Genomic DNA, 27,928 nt, shown 5'->3' on the forward strand with positions numbered 1-27,928 from the left:
GGAATTCGAACCGCTTTGAGAAGTCAAGGAAGTGCTTCTCTAAGCACGTCACAGGGATCAGAAATACCCTCAAGTTTGGATGGAACTCCAAGCACACCAAGAAGACCAAGATTCAGAAATCTGAATGAGATTTATGAACAAGGAGAGGTAAGTAACAATACCGGTCTGAATTCATTATTCGCTTTGTATTGTCATGTTGATGACCCAGTTCATTTTGAAGATGCTGTAAATGAAAATAAATGGATTGAAGCAATGAATGAAGAAATTGGTGCAATTGAGAAGAGTAAAACATGGGAATTAGTGGACCTCCCTGAAGGCAAAGATGCCATTGGAGTTAAGTGGGTCTATAAGACCAAAAGCAATGCTGAAGGCAAGATTGACAGGCACAGAGCAAGACTTGTTGTGAAAGGCTACAAGCAACAACAAGGCAAAGACTATGAAGAAACCTTTGCACGAGTAGCAAGGATGGAAACAATCAGAACAATGTTGTCTAGTACGTGAAATCTAGGCTTGTCCTTTAGAATCGGGTGAAATCTAGACTTGTCCTTTGGTCTGGGCTCATACAGTGGTACTCATTTGAGATTTTAAATACACCGTTTGAGATTCTAAACACACCCACTTTGGATTCTATTTGAAAATTCTCAGGAACATCATTTCTCTTAATTTCTTCCAACTAGGAGTGCGATATCCAAATCTGCGTGCACATGATTACATGCACACTCACTATGCACGCACTTAACCCCTACCACCATCTTAATAATGAGTATGAATGTAAGTGTGACGAGGTTTATTTATTTAAAATCATTATGTACCGTCATCCTAATCTATAAAGCGTGAGGGTGTACACATTTTCCAAGAATGGTAATATTTGTTGTTTTTGGCTTACTTCATAACATAAGGGGATTATATTTTATGCGAGTGCTAATAAATATAAATATTAATAAGTGTAAATATGATTTATTAAATTTCAAAATTTTAACCCTTGTTTGTCTGCGGTCATGAAATCTGGATTTGTCCTTTTGGGATATAGTATAGTGGGAGTCATGTGAGATTCTAAGTTCACATTCCCTTGGGTTTTATTTTGAGAATTCTCAAAATATCAGATCGCCTTTAAGAAATTTCATTTCATTTTATGATGTTTAAATCTTACTTGTATAAGAAAATGTTTGATTAAGAATAATCTATATGTAGGTGCGTGTGCTTGCACACCCCTAGAGTTATGCAAGTGTGTCATACTATTACAAATAAATGTATTCATTAGCGATAGAGCGATGAGTTCATGATATTTTTAAAGAATATAAATGGAGGTTTAACGGACGAGAATTTATAGGATCGTTTATTATTGCACCAAATGCAGCCAGGCAAGCTAGCTGCTCTGCAACCCGGTGAGGTAAATATTGTTATTTGATGTTATAGACATAACATAATAATAGATAAGCTACTAGAATTCTCTTCCTAATGGATGTAGGGTAGTAAAATTCTAGCTGATAGGTTATCACGTGACAGCATGCTCGCTTACAATCCGGTGGGGGTCAGGTTGTTGTTCGGTGCTATGCAGATGGTACAGAGTCCCTGTGCCTTGATGGATGTTGGGTAGGTTGGAATTTAGAAAATATTGCATCCATGTTTCGATGGTTTATTAGTGTTGTCAAATCTTTTTTATCTTGAGGATTATTTTGTCACTATAGACTCAAATTCTTATACTTATATGAGAATTATTTTATTGCAAATTTTTAAACATTTCAATTTCTTATACTTACACGGATGACTAGATTGCAAATTTTAAAATATAATAGATACGAGGGAAATCAAACAATTCGGAAATATTCCGACACCATGGAGCAGCATATACTATAAAGCTGCAGATTATAACGAATGACGTCACAGCATGATCACCTAAATCTTGAAACAAAATAGCTACTGTAAGTATGTCCACAAGTTACGAGAACACACTGGATAATGTGTATGCTGGTTGCTTTGCGCAGAGCTTTTGTAACATCCTTGATTATCGAAGCGCGCGTAGATTGTTTTATTTTTGTAATCAATATTATCGTAGTTTCAGAAAGAAAGCGACCGTCGTAGGATCTCTGAATAATCATGTTTATTAGGTAGGTCAATTCGGGTGATTTTATTGATCAGGATATTGTCTTGGGACTGTCGAAATAAAGAGAGCGCCCATCGTAGGATCTCTGAATAATCATGTTTATTAGGTAGGCCAATTCTGGTGATTTTATTGATCGGGGTATTGTCTTGGGACTGTCGAAATAAAAGAAAGTTTCAAGTACGAAGACTATATCAGAACTAGGCGCTTGCCATAGGTATGTCCTTCCGCGGTGTGCCCTGGTTTGGTTCTACTGGACGCATCATAAATTAATGGTTCCTCAAAAATTAAATCTATTTTTAGAAATATTTGAACCGGATATGTATCAAACGTTGAAGAGTTTTGAACAGAACAGACCATTTCCATCTATCTTTTATCACAGAATAGCATAACACGAGGCCGCAGTTTCTGCATATTATAACGAAACAATTCAGTTTAATGTCAGCCGTGTTCTATTTTTTTCTCCACACATATATATACTGTTCTGGTTATTACTTCGCAGGAATCACGGAAGAGTAGTTTTGTTTCGGAACGGATCTTGGGATTGGTGGAGACCAAATCACCATACTACACCGTTGTTAAACCACAATATTGTTTTATGTTTTTGGTTTTTGGTTTAGTGTTTTTTGTTTGTGGTATGTTATTTGTTTTTCAAAATTTGTCTTAAATTTATTAAAATCACAAATTTGTTTTGTGATTTTTTCATAATTTTAGTATTTCACTAAATTTTCACTAAGCTGAATTTGTGTATATATTTAAAACACATTTTTTATTAAAAATTTGGAAACTCGAAAGGTGGTTGTGTCTAAAAATATTATTGTCTTTTCACTTTTAAATTGGTTACATAATGAATACTATAAACAAAACCATAAATTCTTCTAACGTCAAATTTAAGCAAAGATTTTAGAAAGCTACCAGTAACTTGACCTAATCAAAGTTAACATAAAATAGTTTAAATAGCAAGTATTAATTAGTGCTAAAATTTTGTTACGTAAGAATTAATCAGTGTTAAAATTTGTTACGTTGACGTCCGTGAAAAGATTCATTCGCTGATATAGTAATTTTGCGCCGTTGAGAAGGCTTTCCAAATAAAAATGGTTATAGGCTGCAAATTTTCAGTTTCTTTGGCAATGACGACGTAAGCAAGCCCAGTGGTTACAGGGAAATCACCGGGCCGTGCTGGACGCGTGTCGGGCAGTTAACGTCGTCGCCGAAGAACTCGAAAGAAGCTCCATAGTAGCCATAGAAAAAGGATTTAAGAGAACCCACGTGGACCTTAGCTTTTAAGAGAGGTTGCGTGCATGGATTTTCACGAACGTCACAGCTCAGCCGGCGTTTTGTGGTCAAAGTACTGTATTTTTGTTTCAGTCAAAGGGAAATAACTGCAGTCTATTAAATCTGACAGATATTCCTGTAGATTAGCCCCTATCGGTAGTAGTGCCGCCCTCTGACTCGCTGCATGGCCGTGCAGCTTTTCATTTTTGTAGCATTTTTGACTGGGAGTTGGCCTCTCCCCGAGACCTACGTTGGGATGAGAATTGGGTTATCAAGAACCAATCTGCAATCGGGTATTGATCTCAGTAATATATGTTAGGAGAGTTTAAATAAGCGGTTGAGGGTTACAATAGTGGGAACAAGTCGAATCTTAAGTGTAGCGTTGGTATTAGGAGAGTTTAAAAAAAGCGGTTGAGGGTTACAACAGTGGGAACCAGTCGAATCTTAAGGGTTGTTTATAAGGTGATTTTTTGAAAGTTTTTTTGGCGGGTTTTTCCAGTCGAAATCTGGCAGGAATTTATTGGAATCGCAAGTTTGATAGCTAGTTTCTGCACAATGAAAGCGTCCCAGGGGTTTTTCAGGGTGCTGAATCCAAATATGCAGTTAAAAAACCATTTTAACTGCAACAAATCAAGATTTAACCTCAATTTCTTCCGCTGGATTCCGTTACCTCCAAAAAGTCGCATTATAAACAACTCATATAACAAGATGACGATATTGCTGAGATGGAAATTTGGTGTTTTTTTTTTGAAGAAATTTAATAGTGGGAGTGTTCAATGGTTTTTCGAAGGTGGATTCCAAAAATTTGTACTGATTTAGTCAAAACCTTATTAGATTTACTTTGTTAAATTTAGATTTTCCATTATTACCTCGTTAGATTTTCCATTATTTGAGTGAAAACATCGCCTCCTTAGACTATATTTCATTTTGAAAGAGTTTTTGCGAGGGTTTGAACTAACCCACTACATTAATAGCTTTAATGGCATTTCTGAAATACCTTTTAGGTTGATCAACAAAGCCATGACCGGTGAGCAAAGTCTTGTGTGGGAAAGACCCGAGGAGAGTTGCGAGGGCAGTACTGACAGATTTGAAGTTAGTGGATGAGACCACTTATTTCGGCAACTGGGAGTTCCGACGAGATAGTTGTCCTTACCTAAACAAACATTGTGCGCCCCTGGGTCGCAAGATTCTATTCGCCACCCAAAGGTTTTCGCGGTGGCGACCCACTAGAAATTACTGTAAACAGTGACGCACGGCTGATCATACAAGGTCTGTTATGACTATGTTTTCTCGTGATGTTAAAGATGATAGTCAGGAAGTGAATATCTAAGCCCAAAGAGAGACTAGGTGCACGGTCCCTCAAGTGGGGTAGATGCTTTTGTGGTACTGTACGACTTTATATCTTGACAAACTGAAAAGGGTTATTTTACCTTTGACCTGAACTTGATGCATTGTACCGCTTTATATCTTGACAAAATGAGAAGGCTTCTTTTACCTTCTACCTATACATATTCAGCGCATCTCCGAACTTTTTAACGCTAATATTTATCGTTTTCTTATTGTTTGTACATATAGATTCTATTCCTCAGATGTGTTTTGTCTTGCATCAAACAAAATCGAGTCTTTCCACACATAGAATGGACCGTCATGTATGATCTTCTTACAAAATAGGAGTCTTTCTGCAAGCAGAATGGAGAGTATATATGATCTTACGGAATAATGTTCCTGATATAGATTTTGATTGTAATATGTGGTTTGCGGGGCATCATTAACTTTTATTTGATTTTATTTGATTGGAGTGAGTTGAAAAATGTAAATTTTTATTTGATTGGAGTGAGTTGAAAAATGTAAATTTACCCCTTAGGAGTTACTCATTACTAAAAAAAGACAATGTAAGTAAAGTAAATAAAAATTCTTTAATAAGATCCCAACCATGGTTTACCAATAATATTCATATGCTTATATTACAAACCAATAATATTCATATACTTATATATTGTAATAGCAAATATAGTCAGCCCTGAGGGATAGCTCAAATGGTCGAGTTCCCGTTCTAGTACTCTCCCGGTTTGGGAGGTCACGGGGTCAAATCGCCTCGACGCCCTCGGGGTTAGGGTGGAGCTGCTTCGCTTCTTTATGTGGCCGTAGCGGCCACTCCGGTGCCCGTGAACCACACTTAAAAAAAATAGCAAATATAGTAATTTTTTTAATATTATTTATTGGTAATAAAATTTGGTGTGGATTTATTGGAATATTATTTTTAAGTTATGGGATATATAAATTTTAGTGTTATAATTTTTTCGAGAATTTTAAATTTATTTATATATTCAAAATAATATTTTAAATAACTTACAAAATTTTTATTGTCTTATTTCTATAAAACAAAAAAATTGAATAATTAGATTGCACCTTTACATAAAGTTAAATTAAATCACCTTGATTAAGCAGGAAGATATTTATATTTATATATGAAAATGGGATTTGGGTAGGTATTTAATAATCATAATCCACTTTTAACCTAAGTCACATATTTTAGGATAAAAGTTAATGTTCGTGTTTAAGAATGATTAGATTCAGTTTTAATTTGAATTTGAATTATATATATCTATATAATATGAAATATAATATTAAATAGTAAGAAATGGACATTAATAAATACAAAGAAAATGTTCTTATGACTTAAAATTTACAAAAATAAATTACAAGCTTGAATTGTAATATAAATTTATGAATTTTGATTTACAAATTTAATCATTTACTATGAAATGGAATGAAATTAGTAAAACCTCAAAAATTAATTTATCAAATTTCAAATCTTAAAATTAAATTTCTACAGAATTTAATACACAATTTATTTGCTAGTTGATTGTCATAAACTCATATAATAATGATAACCATGATAAATAAACACATGATAAGAACTATAAAAACTTTATGTTGCACTAATTTGGTTATGGAGGACTTGAGTAGGAGTGGTCGAAATAGCTAAAAGTTTCCCCAAAAATTTACAAGAAATAAAAAATAAAAAAATATTATTATATAATATAATTTATGTGCTTTTTATACCTCATGTGGGCAAGGACAATAATGGTTTGCGATAGAAGATCTTAACCTTTAGGATTTTCCATTCTAGGAACTAAAATATTGCATTGCTATGGCTCAATCACCCGCATAATTTGATAGTGTCCCATCTTGAAAAGGGATTCAATTTTAATTAAAATAACACTTTTTTTAAGATTGGAAAAATGTACAAAGTTACAGACAAACTACCGTGTCTATTGCTGAAACGTACAAACCCTAGTACCTTGCGTATTCATTTTTTATATAACCAGAGGATTTGGACAACCCTTTTAAAATAAGACAACCCTTTTAAAATGAATTATCCTCCTTTTCCCGTCCTGATGAGTCACTTGTTGATTCTAAGTAGAGAAGTTTTGAACGAACTCAAATCAAAATTTCAAGAACAAGTGATTGGTTGACTTTAAGAAGTAGAGAAGTTTTGAAAGAACTCAAATCAAAATTTCAATAACAACATGTCTATTTGGACAATTCGCCCTTTTAAAATAAATTCTCCTCCTTTTCCGGTCATAATGACTCACTGGTTGATTCTAAGAAGTAGAGGAGAAGTTTTGAACGAACTCCAATCAAAATTTCAAGAAGTGATTGGTTGACTCCAAGAAGCAGAGGAGAAGTTTTGAAAGAACTCAAATCAAAATTTCAAGAACAACATGCCTACTAGCCTCCCTTTTTCAAGAACAACATGCCTACTAGCCTCCCTTAGTCGTTGTCATCTTTTTGGATAATTGTCACTGTAAAATCAACGAACATAGTCAACAAACTACTACTATATATCCGTTTTGTGGGGAATATACGGCCACGTCAATGAATAGAGAAGCGGTAGGTATTTTCTGTTTGTTGACAAAATTACGAGAGTTTGAATGTGCATGTATTTGCCACAAACTGAACCTCTACCAAAAATCGGAATTTGAGTGTGAACCCCACCAAAAGTCAGAATCAGGAGAAATATAAATTTCTCCTAGGGTTTTAGATCAGACATGATAGTGAGTCTAAACCTTAAAATATCTTAATTTTGCTTCGTCTGCCGAGTCGTAGACGAAGACCTAACTTGGGAACTAATTACCTTCATTAAAAATAAAAACGTTCGACTTTCTTGGACATCTATTCTGATAAATGTTAGTGGTCTATCAGACTGCGCACAATTCGTGTAAGTGTGTTATGAGGATGCTAAAAACTACTTTATTTAATTTTATAGGAGGGAATGCATAGTCGTTACCACGTTCCCCGATCATATTCTTTAAGTGCTAGAAACATCCCCTCGTTTTTATTGTTGGTCTGCACGAAAACTGTTGGTGTACATGCACTTAGACTAGCTGTGTTGGTGTACATGCACCTAGATTAGCTCCAGTTAACTTATTGCTTGCATGTGGCACATGTACACATTAACATAAGATAAAGCTCACTTAGCTTTAGTTAGCTTTAGTTATTGCATGTACAACTAAGCTTAACTTAGTTGGTTTTATGTATTTATTCTAAAACTAATATTGTAGAATCAATTTTCATTCTTTTCTCAATTCTTGCTCGCTTCCTTCCTTCTCTTGCAAGCTTGTTTATTGTTTTGCAGATCTAGATCTGTGTATCTCAAAAATCTTACATGGTATCAGAGCACAGGGATTTGTAATCAGTGCACAAGCAATTTTATTTGCAGGTTCAGAAGATTGAAGCAACAACAAAGAATGGAGTCTAAATTGGAGTTTCCACAATCGGCAATTCTCACTCCATATAATTATTTCGAATGGAAGCCAAAGATTCAACTTCATCTCAGAAGTAGAGGCTTATTTCGAATAACCATGGAAACGGAAGTTGAACCAACATCGACAATGGAGAAAACAAGATATTTCAATCGCATGGACGAGGCCTTCGGCATCCTATGTTTATCTATTTCTCCGGAACTGCTATTTCATGTTGAATCATGTTCAACTCCAAATGAAGTATGGAAAATTTTGGAAGGATTGTTTGGAAAACAGGATGAAATGCAAGGTCACATTCTCGAAAATGAGTTAAACTCATTAGATCCGAGAAACTTTGAGAACATTCAAGATTTTTTCACGAGGTATAAAGCCTTGTTGGTTCAGCTGAAAGGATGCGGGATCGACAAATCCAAGCAAGAAAATCAGTTGATTCTTTCCATTTTATCAAAACTTGGTCCAGAGTATGCAGTATTTGTCTCTACATTCCACACAGTCAGATCTGCAACTGGTGTAGCTTGGAAGATGCCCTCACTGGATTCTTTTATTCAGTCTTTGATGCATGAGCAAGATAAGCTCATCAAAATGGGCACACTTAAAAATTCCAAAGCGCATGCACTTACTGTGCATGCAAAAGGAAAGGCAAATTCCAAAGACCATCAGAAAGGAAAATGGAAGAAGGATCCTGATCCAAGAAAGGGAGGACATCCCAAACCCCCTGATGGATCATCTGGCTCAAAGGAAAGGAAAGGAACGAAAGGGCAATCAATGTGCAATTATTGCCACTGTGGTTTTCATCCTGAATCTGCATGCATGAAGAAGACTATAGATCTTATGGCGCAGACACTCCAGCAACACAATCTTGGAGACCACATTCCTGAGAATGCTAAGAAGAAGTCTAGAGAAAAAGCATCAGATCCAAGAGGTAATGGGCATGCTTTGATTGCTCTTCATTCTGCACCACAAGAATGGATCATCGATTCAGGAGCTTCACATCATATGGCTTCTTCAAAGGAATCCTTTTCTTCTCTACATGCATACTCAGGTCCTCCCATTCTCATGGGGGATAATTCTGTAGTTGCAGCAACTGGACAAGGAAGAGTGCAATTCGAAGATGGAAGTTTTGAAAATGTCTTGCATATTCCAAGGCTTTCTGTGAATCTTCTCTCAGTGTATCAGATGACACACATAGGCAGCAGAAGGAAAGTGGAATTTACCCCAGATTCCCTGAGCATTTATGACATGCAAACCAATTTGAAGATTGCATCTGGCAAGGTGGTATCAACAGAGGCGCGGGCTATGCACAACGCGGGACAGGCAGGGCTGACATTCTGGAGTCCCAACGTGAACATTTTCCGTGACCCGAGATGGGGGAGAGGGCAGGAGACCCTTGGTGAGGACCCGCATGTCGCCAACTTGTATGCCACCAACTACGTCCAAGGTCTCCAACAAACCAATGGTGGTGACCCTAACTAGTTGAGGGTGGCGGCCTGCTACAAACATTACATGGCCTATGACATGGACAACTGGCATGGGGTTGAGCGTTACACATTCAATGCCATCGTGACGCAACAAGATCTGGAGGACACATACGACCCACCATTCAAGAGCTGTGTGCTGGATGGCAATGTGGCCAGCGTGATGTGCTCCTACAATCAGTTCAACGGCGTCCCCACCTGCGCCGATAAAAATCTGCTCGCAGGCACCATCAGAGGCGCTTGGAACTTGAACGGCTATATTGTCTCAGACTGTGACTCCGTTTCTGTATTCTACAACCAACAGCACTATGGGGCAACTCCTCAAGACGCAGCTGCCGATGCTATAAATGCAGGTCTGGATCTCAACTGCGTGACATTCCTAGCTCAGTACACATAATCAGCTGTGCAACAAGGCAAACTGAACGAGACTTCCATTGATATAGCTCTGCATAATACCTTCACGGTGCTGATGCGCCTCGGCTGGTTCAACGGCAACCCGGCTCAGCAGCCATATGGGAATCTTGGACCTAATGATGTGTGCACTGATGCTAATCAGCAGTTGGCTCTCAAGGCTGCGAGGGAAGGGATAGTGCTGCTAAAGAATGATGGTAAATTGCCATTGGCAACAAACCAGGTCCACTCCTTGGCTGTCATTGGCCCCAATGCGAATGTCACTGCAACAATGATCGGAAACTATGCCGGCATCCCATGTAGGTACACAACGCCCCTTCAAGGCCTTTCAGCTTACACTCAAACTGTCTACGCACCTGGCTGTGCAAACGTTGCATGCACGGGAAACGAGTCAATACCTCAGGCAGTCCAAACAACCAGCAATGCAGATGCAACAGTGCTAATAGTTGGTGGAGACTTGTCATTGGAAGCAGAGGCTCTAGACAGAACAAGTTTGCTGTTACCAGGACTGCAACAACAGCTCGTAGACCTAGTTACCGACGCAGCCAAGGGACCTGTAGTTCTTGTGATTATGTCAGGGGGTCCATTTGACATAACATTCGCAAAGAATGTTAACAAGATCTTAGGGATTCTTTGGGTGGGTTATCCGGGACAAGCTGGAGGAGCAGCCATTGCAGATGTAATATTTGGAAAATACAATCCGGGTGGCAGACTGCTTGTGACTTGCTACTCAGAAGAGTTCGCTGCCAAAGTCCCCATGACTGACATGAACATGAGACCAGATCCTGCCCGAGGTTACCCTGGCCGGACTTACAAATTTTATACAAGAAAAACTGTGTACAATTTCGGTGATGGACTAAGCTATACAAAATTCGAGCAGCACAACCAAGATGTCAATTCTCTGGGCCTCATCTCAGCCCGCAAATCAGCCGAGGCAATCGACATACTCAATCTCATGGTCTCCACGTATTTGCTCGCGCTCTGTCAGGCCGCGGATTTGCGACACCTGGAAGAAAACATGCTGAGCAGAAGTTTCGATTCCTGCGAGATCGACTCGGGGTGAAGGACACGACTGCCTAGCAGTTGTCTTTTCTCTACTTTTGCATTATATTTTGAGGGGGGGTTTTCTTCCCACTGGGTTTTCCCTCTTTCCTCCTTTTTATGCATTGTATATGGGTACCTAAAATGGCCGTGTTGCCGGGACTCATTAATTTTGCATCACACTCACCTAAGTTATGCTTAAGGGGGGTGTTGGTGTACATGCACTTAGACTAGCTGTGTTGGTGTACATGCACCTAGATTAGCTCCAGTTAACTTATTGCTTGCATGTGGCACATGTACACATTAACATAAGATAAAGCACACTTAGCTTTAGTTAGCTTTAGTTATTGCATGTACAACTAAGCTTAACTTAGTTGCTTTTATGTATTTATTCTAAAACTAATATTGTAGAATCAATTTTCATTCTTTTCTCAATTCTTGCTTGCTTCCTTCCTTCTCTTGCAAGCTTGTTTATTGTTTTGCAGATCTAGATCTGTGTATCTCAAAAATCTTACAAAAACAGAATGTTTCGGTCTCGTCTCAAAGCTCCCAGAAACGCAGGAACCGAACCGCTAGAATGAGTTTCCAGCATGTCCGGAGTGGTTCCCGTGTAACTAAGTGATAACCATGATAAATTTTCCATAGGGAAGGGGAAGAACATGTTTGCAATTGTTACTTAAACTACAGTTGATTATCATTTACCTGTGAAGACGCAAAGGAGGGGATCAGACGTAGGAAACATAAGAGCAACATAGAAGTATGTCGACGAATTGGGCTTTATACTTCTTTGGTGTATTTGGACTTGGCATTGGTTGGAAAAGTATACGGAATGGAAATAGATTAAATGTGGGGGTGTTGGTTTGAAATATTTGTAAGTATATTTTTTCTAATTTATTTAATTAAATTTTATTGAAAATTAAGGTACTATTTTTTTAAAGATTTAAATTTTATGTATATATATATGTATATGTATATGTGTGGTCAAGGTTGTGGGGAGTGTGGCTATGCCCTTAAGGCTACTCCTGGCTGTGATCGACTTGCTATGACTGCTAGCTATCGACAATGACAACTAGCATTAGTTCCTGTGCTCGCTCCAACATTAGTAGCTGCCTTGGTGGAACTAGGGTGGGGAGAAGGGGAATTAGATGAACCATATGAGGTAGATGAGGATGTGGCTGGGATTTTGGGACAACTGCTTGCTCGCTGGGATATATGAACCAAGGGCACCTGTTCAAGCTTGCTGGTTGAACCCGAGGCTTGACAAGAAATAACCTAACAAAGACGCTGGGCGAAAGGACCCTTCACTTTTTCTGAATACATTTATGAAGTTGGTTTTCTAAATAAATTTTGCTCTTTAGGTTTTTTTGCAATTCTTTTTTACAAACACATTCCAAATACAATTTTTTTTCAAAGAAACAAGAATTTTTGAGTAAGGCAACCTAATGATCAACTATATATACAATTTTTTTTCAAAGAAACAAGAATTTTTGAGTAGGGCAATCTAATGATCAAGTATATGGCCCTAGTATTGATATGTAATTCATGGCAATGTTTAAATTGTTAAAAGGACATTCCATTTTATCTTTTTTTTTAATCCTTTTACTTAAATTTTTAACATTACCATCAAATGACTTAAGATGTTTGAAAATGGTTCCAACCTCGTTGGATTTCATATAGAGAAAGTGAAATTTTAGATCTCACTTAGAATCCAGCAGACTTATAAGTTTTTCGGGATTTCAGGAAAGAAACCCAGGAGATTACGTTTTGGGAAAGAGCTAATTATTTTGTAACCTCATGGTTCCCATATTTTGTTCTTACCACTACTTTCATTACCAAAATGGCTGCCTAGGTTTCCTTCCAAATATAGCGCTACATTGTTGGCATTTATTATCTTTTGAATATATTGAGAATACCTTGGGCAATGATTTAAAAGCATCTCTTGAGCAATTGAACTTTAGGTTCTTCTCATATGCTTAGATATGTGTTGAGATTGATATCAACAAGGGAGGTTTTGCAAACATGATATGTGTTGAGATTGATATCAACAAGGGAGGTTTTGCAAACATGACAATACTATAGAAAAAAAATTTTAGATGGGCTCACGTTTTTGATTGTGAGGATGTGGTTTTTTAGTGTGATATTTACCGAGGATTCTTATGTGAAATATCAAGCTTGACAACAAATGAACAAAGGAAAAAAAACCTAAACTAAAACATGAGCAATCATGTCAATTAGGAGATAGAGCCTTGTTCCACGGGCATTCGGTAACACACTCGCTTACATATTCTTACTTCGAGGGTACCACTATTATTGACTATTTACCTTTACTCAACCTACTTGCTTTAGACCGCGTCGGATTTCATTTATTGAAGAAACAGAGCGGATATTGGAACTGCTCGGTTTGATTCATTACAGCGAGACGCATCGAAGACAACCTGAAACGTGTTAAATCTAATATTTGGTAGGTGTTCAATTTTATTATGACATATCTTTGAGGTGCTCAATGTACTGTGGCCTTTTATTATGTTTTTAGTATAATTTTAAAAGCAACAGTGATTATTACACCGTTTTTAGATGGATATATATATATATATATATATATATATATATATATATATATATTTTGCAAACATGACAATACTATAGAAAGAAAATTTTAGATAGGCTCACGTTTTGGATTGTGAGGATGTGGCTTTTTAGTGTGATATTTACCAAAGATTCTTATGTGAAATACCAAGCTTGACAACAAATGAAAAAGAAAAAAACCTAAACTAAAACATTAGCAATCATGTTTTCAACCATACTCGATGGTGAACTTGAGAAAAAATGAATAAAAAACAAAAACAAAAACCAAAACCAAAATATTAACTATCATGTTTTCAACCATATTTGATGGTGAAGATGGTAACATTGCATAAAATCAATCAATAATACAACAATTCCCATCCAAAAATGTCTATGTAAAAATAAAAATATCTCTAAAGATAAAAAAAAGAGAAAAACTAAACTAAACTAAACTATTTACCCTCACCATTTGAAAGTGGTAGTGGTAAAGAAAGCTGGCCAACCTCACCCCACGCCAACAACCAAAACAAAGAACTCACAAATTCTAATTCATATAAAAAAGTGGTACTCCATATAGGTTATTCAAATTTAGAATTATAGTTATATAGAATATTTTGAAGAGAGTGACGCGATGTTAAAAAAAAAAATCAAAATTAATTTTAAATAAAATAAAAATAAATTATATATATAATATTTTACCCTGTGTATATTTAATATAATTTCTATTTAATTTTAAATAAAAATAATGTCTTTTTGAAAAAATTTGAGCCTATCAATTTGGAATTCTTAAGATTGATAACTGCATCCTTACCCTGACTTCCTAATAATGTTTCTATTTTTTTAAGACGAAGATTGTTTAAAGGAAAGAAGGATTGGGCCCTGGAATTAAATTTTTCTAATTTATATATGCTGATAATTTTTCTAAGTTGAGGAGTAATTAGATAGTTGCTCCTCATTTTTATTATTGTATTCATTTTCACCTTTTGCTAAGCAATTGTGAGATAGTTGCTCTTATTTTTTATGCTTTGTTTAGCATTTTTTTTAAATTGTTTTTTTAGAATGCAATTTCTTAACTTAAATTGATAATGTGCACTAATTCATTTACAGTTTTATTCAATATTGTTAAGATCTTTCGAAATAAATTAACACCAAGCAGGATAAATTACAAACAACGAAATACTAGTTATACTATTTTTTAAAGTCGATAACACATTACTTAGGTGTCCAAGTAGCGGTATGATATCAACCTATGCAAATAATATTTTCATTTTCATAACCTATGCTATTTTAAAAGAACTTCAAACAAACCAACTGATTTCACCAACAATATAGGTGCCCCCTTCTTCGCTAAGTTGCTTCTAAAAACGGGATTTCAGTCCTTAATGATTCGGAATATAATGAATAAGACTGGTTAAGGTTTTTGCGAACGAACTTCTTTTTGTTACTGGAACTCTTTATATAGCTGTATCTATACAGCTATATATATAATTGTTCTAATAGATGTTTTTAGGTTGGAAAGTATATTGTTATATAATTGTGTTAATAGATCTCTTTATGAGAATAAGTTTTTAGAGTTTTTAAATTATAAATATAAGATATATATATAATTTAATAAAAAATGATATTTTTAATTATTATATTTAAAATTGTAATTAAATTTATTAAATAATAAAGATGTATATAAAAATTATAATTAAATCTATTAAGTAATGAAAATTTAAAATTATTTATGTTATTCAAAAGTTTTTAACTATGCAACTCATTTCCAATCTTAAAAATCAAATTATTGCTTTACATAAATAAACATCTTTAGCCTTCATCAACCATCTAACTTATCTTATATACGGTAACTTGCCATTAGTTTGTTTTAATTTTTTCAACCATCTAACTTGTCTTACATACGGTAACTTGCCATTAGTTTGTTTTAAATTTTTTGGATTATGCTCGGCTAGGGGTATGCCTAGCTAGGGAAGTGTATTATTATACTATTATGGAAAACTTATATTGTTTTTGGTGATCCTTGATATTTCATTGACATTTGCTCAAGCTGTGAAGCTTATTTTCCTTTTTGGGTGACCTTTGCTTATCTCACGGACACATGCTTACGCTTTTAACATTCACTTCCTTTGTTGCTATGGGTGACTGTTATAAATTTCTTCTAGCAGGTTAGCTGGTTGGGGGCAACGTGTATGTTTCCAATAATGCATACCGCAGTAGTTGAAAAGTGTTCTTTGGTACACTTCTACCATACCCTGGGTATACATTGGGCACAAGTCATACAACAATATGACAGAAGTTTAACAATATGTATTTGATGTCCTAAAAGAAAGCGAAATAATGACCTCGTAATACGAAATTATGAAATCGAAGAAGTTCAAGACTGTGGGGGAGAAAATAGTGATAGATTGATTATAGAAAGTTTTGAGAATGTTGTGATAGATTGACTGCATAAAGTTTTGAGAAAATTGCTGTAGATTGACGACAGAAAGTTACGAGTAACATGACAGGTGTTATTTCCTTCAAATAGACACATTTTACTATAAAGACAATTGGAGTGAAGGGTGAAACATTCTATCCAACTATGACACAGTTTACTATAAAGACAATTGGAATGAATGGTGAAACATTCTATCCAACTATGTCCGGAGCACTAGAAAATCATTCAGTGCAAAATGCAATTATTGAGCCAAGGGTGCTAATCTTCTGTACCAAATGACTTTTAGTGAAAGAAGTTAACGAGACAGGAGAAAAAAATGATATGTTAGGTCTAACAAATTTGAGAATTTTTTTTATGCATATAGTGTTTCAACTTACAAATGGTCGTGCCACACGCAGAGGGTAGATAGATAGGAGTGGAAGAAGTGACGGTATCGATATAAAATGGGCGAATACCTGCAATAAATTCTGAGTTCCTACAAAATTGTGATCAATGGTGCATAAAGTGTTTCAACTTACAAACGGTGGCGCTACACGTAAAGAGTAGACAAAAAGACTTGAAGAAGTGGCTGTACCCATACAAATTAGTTGTTTCAACATCTAAAGGTAGATAGACAGACAAAAGATGCAAAGGAGAGAGAAGCACTCACAAAAGGCCGACTCTTAGAGGGTAGACATATCATACAGAGGGCGCAGATAGATAAAAAGACTGGAGTGATGTGAATATTGGTAAAAGAAGGGGTGTAATTAGTGTATTGTTACTAATTTCTTTTAATGAAGGTAGGTTTGTATAATGATATTAGTAAATGTAATAGATGAATATATGTTTGCATAGTAATATTAATAAATATAGTTGATAGTAATATTAATAAATATAGTTGATATAAATAGGTTAACTATATTTTCAACTATTCCAATTAGGGATGAAAATGAAGTCAATCAAAATATATCATATATCAACAGATGTGGTTGTGCCATTGTGCTAAATAGTATATTACGATAACTCAACGAGTTGGGTTTTCTACTAGCTCTAAGGGATTTGCAGAGTTAAACTGCAGGGGTAATTCAAAAGATATGGAGGCTCAGAGTACTTAGAAACAGCGTAAACGGCAGTTTATATACCGGTTTAAAAGCTTTGTTGCAGAGAATGCGAGTGTCTTTTATAACATTTATTTGTAGATATTAAAGTAACTCATGTTTGTAAATGCTAAAAGTAATATACAAATAGAATTGAAGAAGCTGAAACAAGAATGACAATTTTCTATTGAATACAGGAAGAAAGGGACTAAATTTAGAACATCTATGTTGGATGAAAAAAGAGGAAGAAATTCCATTGAGGATAGGAAGAAATGTAATGAATTTATAATATGAAATATAGTAATTATTAAAAGTTTATAAAAGTTAGATTTCTGGAAAAATCCATAGGAGGAGTCGAAGTTATTTGGATTTATTAATATTAATTATTTAAAATTTGAAAGTTGATACTAAAAAATTATATGTTTAAAGTTACTGTTAAAATAGATATTGATATTTGAGACTTTCTAGTTTATCCACAAGTAAATCCCTTCATACCCTTCATATAAGGGTACATACTCCAACCTTAGAATTTGAAAATCCATAAAGCAATTGGAATATGAAAGCTTCATAGCTAATTGGAAACCCTTTCATGAAGCAACTGAAATATGAAAGTTTTGGAGCTATAACTCATTCTCGTGTACACTTACCTACGGTAACTGTTTATATTTCCCTCTTCTAAGTTCTGATCTATCAGATTGATCTCGAAATATAATGCAAGGTTACCTCTGCTTACACCCACAGTATGCTTATATACGCATAAGCAAATTAGTCCCAGGTATTTAACTCCCTCGGGAGTCAAATCTTCTACCATAGAATAGTTAAGGCACTCTTTATCAGTTCCTATATTACGGAACTCAATCACCCCGCTTAAACCCTCTATTGGGACTCTAATCACCCTTCTAAACTTTCACATAAGACCTTATTGAAGCCTTACTTTAAGTCACCCTATCGGGGCTTTAAAACTTTTCAGAGCCCTTATCATAACCCCTTAAGCCCGCATATATATAACCTTCCTTTTCATAACCTTGGTTACATATGTATTAACATACAAAACCACATATCGGTGCTAAATCCGTTATAATCCAATTACAAAGGAAATATACACAAAACTCACATTCTCCGCCTCGGTATGGCCTCTGCACAGACCCCGAGGTTAAACTTCATCACAATCGGCAATCACTCCATTCACGGGATCACATATAGATATCACCGCCCCTTTCCTCCGATATGCGACTATCAGAGGCATACATATATGTTTTAACCTTAAAAAGGCTTGGCAACACATTTATCGTAATTACATGGAATTACGTTGAAATCCCGCTCCGAACACGTATAGCAGATTTCAAATACTTTCCTCCCGCATTCATAACATCGTCGGGTCCGCCCTTTAGTCACATTCCTCTGCACGCCGATAAGCCTGAACTCCGATCGCCGATTTATTGCTATTGGCGATATCGCAATGTCGTTGAGTCACCATCGTTGTCCCTGGGCACCTTCGACTTGCGACTTGCGATTAGATCTAGACCGTTGATCTGGTCCCGATCCAATGGTCCACGATCAATCGGTGATCGCTCATCGCAACTCTTTAAGGCTCGGTTCCGATAACTTTTAAAAGGACTCCGTCGATGTGATTTAATCTCGACTGTTGATCTTCCAGATCCAATGGTCCCTGAGCCTCAATACTTCAATTCCTCGTCTGCTTCTTTTCTTGGGTTTTTACGCTATCTCTTACGTTCTTCTGTGGTTTCTAGGTTTCCTTAATGGTTTTTGTTCTTTGTTGTTTTCGCTGCGCGTCTCCTTTTGGACTACTCTCTCATGCTCCTTTGATTGATCTTGTCCTAGATCATTTCTTGATCCCTTAATGGATTCAAAGGTCCATTACGAACCTACAGTTCGTTCCTCTCCTCTGCCTCTTTTACTCCACTGTGTATTCGCCTCGACCTGTCTGCACACGCATTTATATTGAATTCCAATTCAATACATCATTCATCATTCAACATTCAAACACACATTCGAACTCAGAATTGAGTTCTTTTGTATATAAACAAATCACAATTGATTACACAACGAGACTCTGTCTCTTCGGCCTGATCTTCTGACTACAACCTCTCTCCCTCTCTTACCCGTAGGCTTACAGATACACTCTCCCTGGCTGGCTGGCTAGCTAACTGGCTAACTAACTGCCCCAACCTCTTTTTTTCTTTTTCTTTTCAATACATTAGAAACAATTTCTTTACAGTTGCTCAACAGTTTCTTTAAACTAATTCCTAACTAATCCTAATCCTCTCATGTTCTTCTACATTCGAGAACATTTACAAATATGTCTCACAATATCTAATTAATTTCTATTCTCATTAAAATAATTCAAAGGCCTAAATATTTACATTAATTCTTACACAGGAACCTAATTTCTTGAAAACACAAGACCCCCCTATGTCTACTAAATTACATTGATTTTCTTGGGTTGAATGCTCCTGCATCAGACTCCCAAGCTTGAAAACATTCATGATCTCCTGATCATGTGTTCCCATATGGCAATAGGAAACCTCCAGGGTCCCAAACTTTAGTTTGTAGAAGTCCAAATGCTCTGCTCCTTTTCTGCTGCCGCATCTCTGCTATCTTCTATCTCATTCTCCTTTCTTTTCTTCCCTTCTCAATCAGCTTCACTTTCTTATTGATCACTCCTTTTGTCAGTGGCTTCCTCCATCTGAGTTGCATCATCATTAACTGCCACAATTCTTCTATCTCCAAGTCTAGCATGTCTTTGGTGTGGTACACGTCTTCTCTCTCTCTGGTCTTCAGATTATTGTTGCTTTATTCCAACTTTTGCATCTTCATGCTTTTCTCTTCCGTGGCTTCTACTTCTTGCATCAAATCTTTCTCAACATCTGCAACAAAATCTGCATTCACAAACCAATTATTAAAGTTCAAAACATAAGGCCTTGGTGCCTCTTCTCTCCTTGGCAACAATTCGGCTTGCTTCTCTGTTCTCTCCTCCTCTATCAACACATCAATACGCTGTTTTGAATTCTCAGCAGAATTCATGAGACTATCACCTAGTCTCTCTTCCACATCATCTGCTCCAATGATGTCTTCCTGTCTTTGTTCACTATAGTGAACTTCTTCATCCTTAGCCTGTTGTTGGCTAACTCTTCTTTGATATTGTTTGATTCTTACTGCCTCCCTTTCATCCTTACCCTCTTGTTCTTTAAGAACCTCCATCTCATCTTCAAACAATCTCTGTCCTTGCCCATCGTGGCAAACTTCTCCACCCTCATTCAGTTTTGATTTTACAACCTGAATGCTTGCTTCCTAGTTTTCTAGCCTTTCCTCCAAAAGACTTAACTCTCGCCACAACATTATCATTTCACTTGGAAGCTCTCCCAAAAGTCCTGTACAATCCTCACTATCTTCTTCTTTGTCACAAGCATAACTTACTGGTGACACTATTTCTTCATTCGAAAGACAGTCATCATCATACTTGGCTTGGCATCTTTCAGCTTCATTCAAGACAATTCCATAGGATGGTTTGTCTTCTGCAATACCTGCATTCACACACAATTTGTCAATTTTAAACCCATGAGATTTCATGATCTCATTTGATGATTCAATCATCAAATCCTCCTCATCTTCATCCTTTGTTGATCCATCATCAAATGGACCTTCTTCTTCTACCAGATCATCATGATCAGATTTATTGAACATAGTAAACTCATCTCTTTCATTATGCCTTCCAAGTGCATCCTTGGTGTAAGCTTCACCTCTTCTAACATCCTTTAGTAGATGTTCTTCCTCCTCCATGATAGCTTTAACATTTTGCTGCCTACTTCCAGGTGACTCTTTTGTCTCCTTCTGGCTCCGAGATCTTGCCATCTCAGTCTTGATATGAACAAATTTATGATTCTGCTCCTCTTTGACAAACTCTAAAATTTGTTCATCCTCCTGTGATGTACCTGCAATCACCCACAAATCATTAATATCAAAATCACAAGACTTGGTGGTCTCTCTTGCTTCTACAGTTATCAAACTTCTTTGCTGCTTTGAATCTTCTACATGATTCAGTTTCTCAGGTTCAACTTCATCTCTTGTCAGCATCTCCTCAGGCTATCTGGAACTATCACAATAGTCCATGGGATCTTCGCCTAATCTCCACTCTTCATTTGTCTCTTCAGTGCAGACTTTTCCTTCTCCCAGAATTTTACCCTCTTCTGGTTCACAAATGGACACTTCCATTTCCAACTCAGCTTCTCTGAGATTTTCTGATTCCAATTGAACAATCATTTGCTCAATCTTTCTCAACTCTTTTGCCAACTCTAAACTCGCCTGCTGATATCTTTTCTCTTGTAGCTTCTGCCACTTCACTCTTCTTCTCATGGTCCAACCACGCTTCTGGCCTTCATTAGTTCTCTGCAGCATCTTCATCAATACTTCAATCTGGAGACCTATCTCAGGTTTCTCTCCGTCAAACTCTTCTTGGCTCATCGTCTTGCCATTTGCCTTGGCAACCTCTTTCTTCATCTTTCTTCTGCTGTGGTCTTCCTCAAGACCTCTGTTATGACTATTAGTAGTCATATTCTTCTCCACATCTATGAGTTCCTCATTCATTCACTATGAGCTGTATTAAAACCTATGCAACAACAAGTCCTCCTTGTTGCAACTTACCTCACCAATCTTTCCTCTGTACTTGGTCTTTTGGCAAGTACTTGGTTCTCTATCTCTGGAACCTCTTTTGAGCACTTCTCTTTGCTCCTTCTAGGCTTTAACTCACCTACATCTTTTAAGAACACAACTGTCCTTTTGTATTTCAATCACAATTGAAATGCTAGGTTCTGACCACACTCTTACAAACCCTTACTGACTTCCTTCATCACTGCTCTTAAGGCTGTGATCTTCTTGCTGAGATCTAAATGTTGTTACCTGCATATCAATGATATTTAAACAAAGACCATTCCCAAGCTTTCAAAAGCTTGCTTCTCAGTTCCCTTTTGAGAATAATCTTATCCTCCCTGTACAACCTTCAATTGGATTCTTCAGGTTCACTGCCACTTCTCTTTCATAGTATTTTCCTAACTCTGCCTTCAAGAACACATCAGGTTTTCCTCTCACAACTTCTCTTGCTGTCCTTTGTTGAGATACTTCATCTGCAACCACAATATTCAACTTCAATTTGAAATCAAAACATGTCATCTCACCTTCAAGATATCTGCATGATCTTGTTCCACCATTCTCCTGCACTTTGAATGTATTGTTCCCTGTCTTCTTGCATCTGCAAGTTCTGCTGCACTTTTATCCCTGTGTGCATGTTGTTTATCAGTTTAAAATCTAATCTTCTCTTGCTTGCATAAACAACTTAAACTCAACTCTGTTCTAAGTTTTCTCCAAGAGCTTTTAACTTGCTCTGATACCAATTAATGCAGGGTTACCCCTGCTTACACCCACAATGTTCTTATATATGCATAAGCAACTTAGTCCCAGGTATTTAACTCTCTTAGGAGTCAAATCTTCTACCATAAAATGGTTAAGGCCCTCTTTATCAGTTCCTATATTACAGAACTCAATCACCCTGCTTAAACCCTCTATCGGGACTCTAATCACCCTTCTAAACCTTCACATAAGACTTTATTGAAGCCTTACTTTAAGTCCTCCCTATCGGGACTTTAAAACCCTTCAAAATCCTTATCATAACCCCTTAAGCCCGCATATATATAACCTTCCCTCTCATAACCTTGGTTACATATATATTAACATACAAAACCACATATCGGTGCTAAATCCCTTATAATCCAATTACAAAGGAAATATAAACAAAACTCACATTTTCTGCCTCGGTATGGCCTCTGCACAGACCCCGAGGTTAAACTTCATCGCAATCGGTAGTTGCTCCATTCGGGGCATCACATATAGATATCATCGCCCCTTTCCTCCGATATGCGACTATCAAAGGCATAAATATATGTTTTAACCTTAAAAAGGCTTGGCACACATTTATCGTAATTACATGGAATTACGTTGAAATCCCGCTCTGAACACATATAGCGGATTTCAAATACTTTCCTTCTGCATAAATAACATCGTCAGGTCCACCTTTAGTCGCATTCCTCTGCATGCCGATAAGCCCGAACTTTGATTGCCGATTTATCGCTATGGGCGATATCGCAACGTCACTAAGTCACCGTCGTTGTCCCTGGGCACCTTTGACTTGCGACTTGCGATTAGATCTGGACTGTTGATCTGGTCTTGGTCCACCGGTCCACAATCAATCGGCGATTTCTCATCGCAACTCTTTAAAGCTCAGTTTCGATAACTTTTAGAAGGACTCCGCCGATTTGATTCAATCTCGACCATTGATCTTCCCAATCCAATGGTTCCTAAGACTCAATACTTCAATTCTTCGTCTGCTTCTTTTCTTGGGTTTTTATGCTATCTCTTACATTCTTCTATGGTTTCCGGGGTTTCCTTAATGGTTTATGTTCTTTGTTGTTTTGACTACGCGCCTCCTTTTGGACTACTCTCTCATGCTCCTTTGATTGATCTCGTCCTAGATCATTTCTTGATCCCTTAATGGATTCAAAGGTCCATTACGAACCTACGGTTCGTTCCTCTCCTCTGCCTCTTTTACTCCACTGTGTATTCGCCTCGACTTGTCTGTACACACATTTATTTTGAATTCCAATTCAATACATCATTCACCAATCAACATTCAAACACATTCAAATTCAAAATTGAGTTCTTCTGTATATAAACAAATCACAATTGATTACACAATGAGACTCTGTCTCTCCGACTTGATCTTCTGATTACAATGGCCTCTCTCCCTCTCTTGCCTGTAGGCTTATAGACACTCTCCGTGGCTGCTTGGTTAGCTAACTGCCCCAACCTCTCTTTTTTTTCTTTTTCTTTTTCAATACATTAAAAACAATTTCTTTACATTTGCTGCCCAGTTTCTTTAAACTAATTCTTAACTAATCCTAATCCTCTCATGTTTGTCTACATTAGAAAACATTTACAAATATGTCTCACAATATCTAATTAATTCCTCTTCTCATCTAAATTACAATTGATTTTGTTAAGCTAAATACTCATGCATCAAAATGTGAGGTGTGAGAATACAACCATAGCCGTTACTTTTATTCCCAAGCCACTAAAAAGCCTCATTTGGACGTCCTAGTAGCTGCCAAGAAGAACCGCCACGTTTTGCATTCCTTTTCGCTACTGCCACTGCGCCCTCCATCAATAGCCAAGTGAACGTGATATAGGAACGATCAGTTTCAAGACTGGTGGAAAGAAAGTTAGAGGTGGAATAAGTTAAAATGCCTTGTTCAGCTCGAATAGTTGCCGTGATAAGATGGGAAAAAAAGGTTTTCAGTTTTATTTTTTCTAGACATTTATATTAAAGTTTTTAAGTTACATAGTGTAAAATAATTTTTTGGATGAGTGCTTGATTGGGGTTTTTTATATCATTTAAAAATAAAATAAAAGATTTAAAAAATGGTCTCTAAAAGTGAATGAGTTATTGCGATCGTTAGCAACGGTAGTTCTTATTGTACCATCATCAAAATTACGATTTTTATGACATATTGTGATGAATGGATTTGGAGAACATCAAATTAAGTTTCTATTCATAGCAAATAAGAATGATGAATAATGATCTGGTGACAATATCTCTCATTCAACAACTCTAAGGATCGTTTTCCTCAAAAATACAGTAGTAAATAGGTTCAAAGAAATTTGGGATGTTTTAGAGATAACATATAATGAAAGGATGAATAATTTTGATCATAAAGTTGATAGTGTTAATGATTGTTGTAGCAAAAGAAGTAAGAGATTTTAATATTGAAGAAATAATAATGTCTTATAAAGCAGAAGGAGATAAACAAGACCTGAAAACTGCAGTTGTCCTTTTGTTGAAGAAATTCCCTAGGAAAAATGTGACTTTGTAGGAGATGTAATGCGTTAGCATGGTAAACAAAGATACAAACGGGGATGATGAATTTGAAGTTGAAGACGAAAATCAATCTACCTTTGCACTGGTGTAAAATTGTGAGAAGAATGTAGTAATGGAAAATGCTGAAGACATGAAGGATAATGCACCAAATATTGAATTTGATTATTAGCATTTCTATAGGAGTGGCTTTGGAAGCCCAAGTATGATGGAGATGAATGTGATTATGGAAAATCTGCATAAGGAGGAACAGAAAAAATAAAAGTAACCATGGACTTTGTTGAAATTGTTATGGCAGTGAAAGAAGAGATGGAAAAAACAAAGATGTTGTTCAATTAACAATAATTGAAGTACAAGTAGATGTTCAATTAACAATAATTGAAGTACAGGCAGATGGAAAAAGACAAGTAGACCAAAAAAGAATATTGAAAAAAATGGATTTAAAATTGAAGCTAATTTGAGTGTTTCAAGTCTAGTAAGGTCATGGACCAAAAAGCTACCATGTTATGAATTTTGTATTCATAGTAGGCCCATATAGACATTGTCTAATGTACATTTGTAATGGTTAGAGTTAGAATCATCAGGCTTCATAATTAAGTGTAGTGTTGGAATATTGTAGTATTGTCTGAAATAGTCTCAGTTACAACTAGATCATAAAGTTGTAATGCTTGGAGTCAGAATTATTACCCATGGTGATAAGGGGGGCGTTGGAATATTATATTACTCCTGTAGCTAATTTTAAAGAAGTTTAAGAGAGTCACCTTTAGAACTAAATCATTATACACGTAGAAATCTTTATAAGACATAAGATTAGCTAGATTGATTATTATTAGCAAATTTAGAAATCTTTTGAATTTTTTTTTTTTAAAATCACTTTCCCGAAACAAATATAAAAATTTGAAAACTATAATTCATTTTTGTGTGCAATTAGATGCTGTAACAATTTATGTTTTCCTATACTGCCTATAAATTTATTATTAATCTCAAATCTCATATACAAATGAAATGAGGTGAACACACGGAGATGCTTTACACATACAAGTAGAACAGTCAAGCGACGAAAGAGATGAAGATAAAAATGAGAAGAGTACAAGAAATGGTCCACACAGGGATAGAACAGTAAAGGGCATCATTTCAAAACTGGTAGTATTTGAGAAAAAATTTGTTAGATTTAATTTTGATGACATAATAGAAAGGTTTTCTCTTTATCATTATGCTTCACGTTGAATTTTATTTTATTTTTTAAATTTTCGAATTGGCTTTTGAAGAATATATTGGTGTCTTACCACTAAACACTCGTATGGTTGTAGTTTACTGAATTACTGCAACCTTGCTTTGTGGTATGTACACTCCTAAGAGCACACATATCTAAATATTAGCTTACTTAGATTGATGGCTAGCCAGTACAACACACAATAGTAAATATTGCAGATAACCTCATAATGTGGGCCAAACGTATGTACATTTCAGTACTGTACAATTTTTAATTGTGCAGTTGAATCCATGAAGCATTACCCTTCAATGTGTCTATTTAAATTTCTTTACTGAAACAGATATAAACCTTCGAAGACTATATTTCAATTTTGTATGCAATTATATGCTGCAACCCTTTATGTTTTCCTACACTGTCTATAAATTTATTATTAATTTCAAATCTCATATACAAATAGAAATGAGATGAACACACAAGTACAACAGTCACGGGACATTACCTTTCAACGTGTGTTTATACTTCATTTCCATATGATATTATTATTTGCGGTCTCTCGTGGAAATGTTTTACTTCAAGTTTCTTTCTAAAATCTAATCAGATCATTTTCTTTTAGTTTCTACCTAAAATTTTAATGAAACGATTTTAACTTGTACATTTTCAACATTTAACCATATTATTATTTGTGGCCTCTCATAGAAGAGGTTTTATTTCAGGTTTCTATTCTAAAATTTTAATCACATCCTTTTCATTTAGTTTCTACCTAAATTTTTATATACATAAGATGTTAACTTGTGTTTTATAACATTTAGCTGTACATCCCCATTTAATTACACATGTGATTTATTCATTTCAATCTGTTAAAATGGCATGCATATTACTTTTTTCCATACTTAACATGACAATTTCAGATTCAAAATTTGGTGGATGCTAGAGTTCAATATTTATCCTCTATCATAGGCATATTAACAGATAAGGTTGTATGTAGAATTGTTTAATTTTTAAGTTGACAGCCATGACGAATTGTTTATAGTTAGAAATCCTTACTCAGGATGCATGGAACCAAATATTAGTTATGATGAACATTTCGATATTTACATCGACTGTAATCCAACATTTTAATATTCATTGAACTTCCATGAGTTCAGAATGCAAATTTTAATATAACAAGTGATGTGATGAAATTTATCAACAGGCTACTGCGACGAAAGGGAAGATGGAGGTGGATCCTCGGAAGAGGAGTTCAGCTGTGGCGAAATCGAAGTTCACGAAGTTGATCCGCGTGCGGAAGATAGGGAATTGAAAGATCAACTCCTCCGCAAGTACAGTGGATACTTCAGCAGTCTCAAGCAAGAATTTCTGAAGAAGAAGAAGAAAGGAAAACTCCCGAAGGAGGCAAGGCAGAAGCTGCTTGAGTGGTGGAATGTACATTACAAGTGGCCATATCCTTCGGTATGTCAACTGATTGCTGCTCTGTTTTTTTTCAACCAATGGGAAAATGGTTTATCCAGCAGTAGAACTCGTTTATATTTTTTTTACTTAATGAGACACAATATGTCTATTGAGATGTTTTTTTTTTCAACCATTGAGACAATGGTTTATTCAGTAGAACTCGTATATATATAT

The 27,928-nt window shown here is 35.9% G+C and overlaps 1 protein-coding gene and 1 pseudogene across 1 annotated transcript in view; both read left to right on the top strand.

Annotated features, from left to right (window-relative positions):
* LOC149247322 (homeobox protein knotted-1-like 1) overlaps positions 1–27,928 on the top strand; it is a 58,607-nt gene that overhangs the window by 29,341 nt on the left and 1,338 nt on the right. Inside the window, exon 4 of the mRNA XM_089443887.1 lies at positions 27,498–27,754. Within this exon, the coding sequence (XP_089300013.1) occupies positions 27,498–27,754 (257 nt within the window). The remainder of the gene's footprint in view (positions 1–27,497; positions 27,755–27,928) is intronic.
* Positions 9,442–12,288, top strand: LOC149247323 (beta-D-xylosidase 4 pseudogene; annotated as a pseudogene).

This window comes from Pinus tabuliformis, chromosome 7 (genome assembly GCF_031772625.1).
Source record: "Pinus tabuliformis cultivar Carrire ecotype Pingquan chromosome 7, CPIR1, whole genome shotgun sequence".
Lineage (NCBI taxonomy): Eukaryota > Viridiplantae > Streptophyta > Pinopsida > Pinales > Pinaceae > Pinus > Pinus tabuliformis.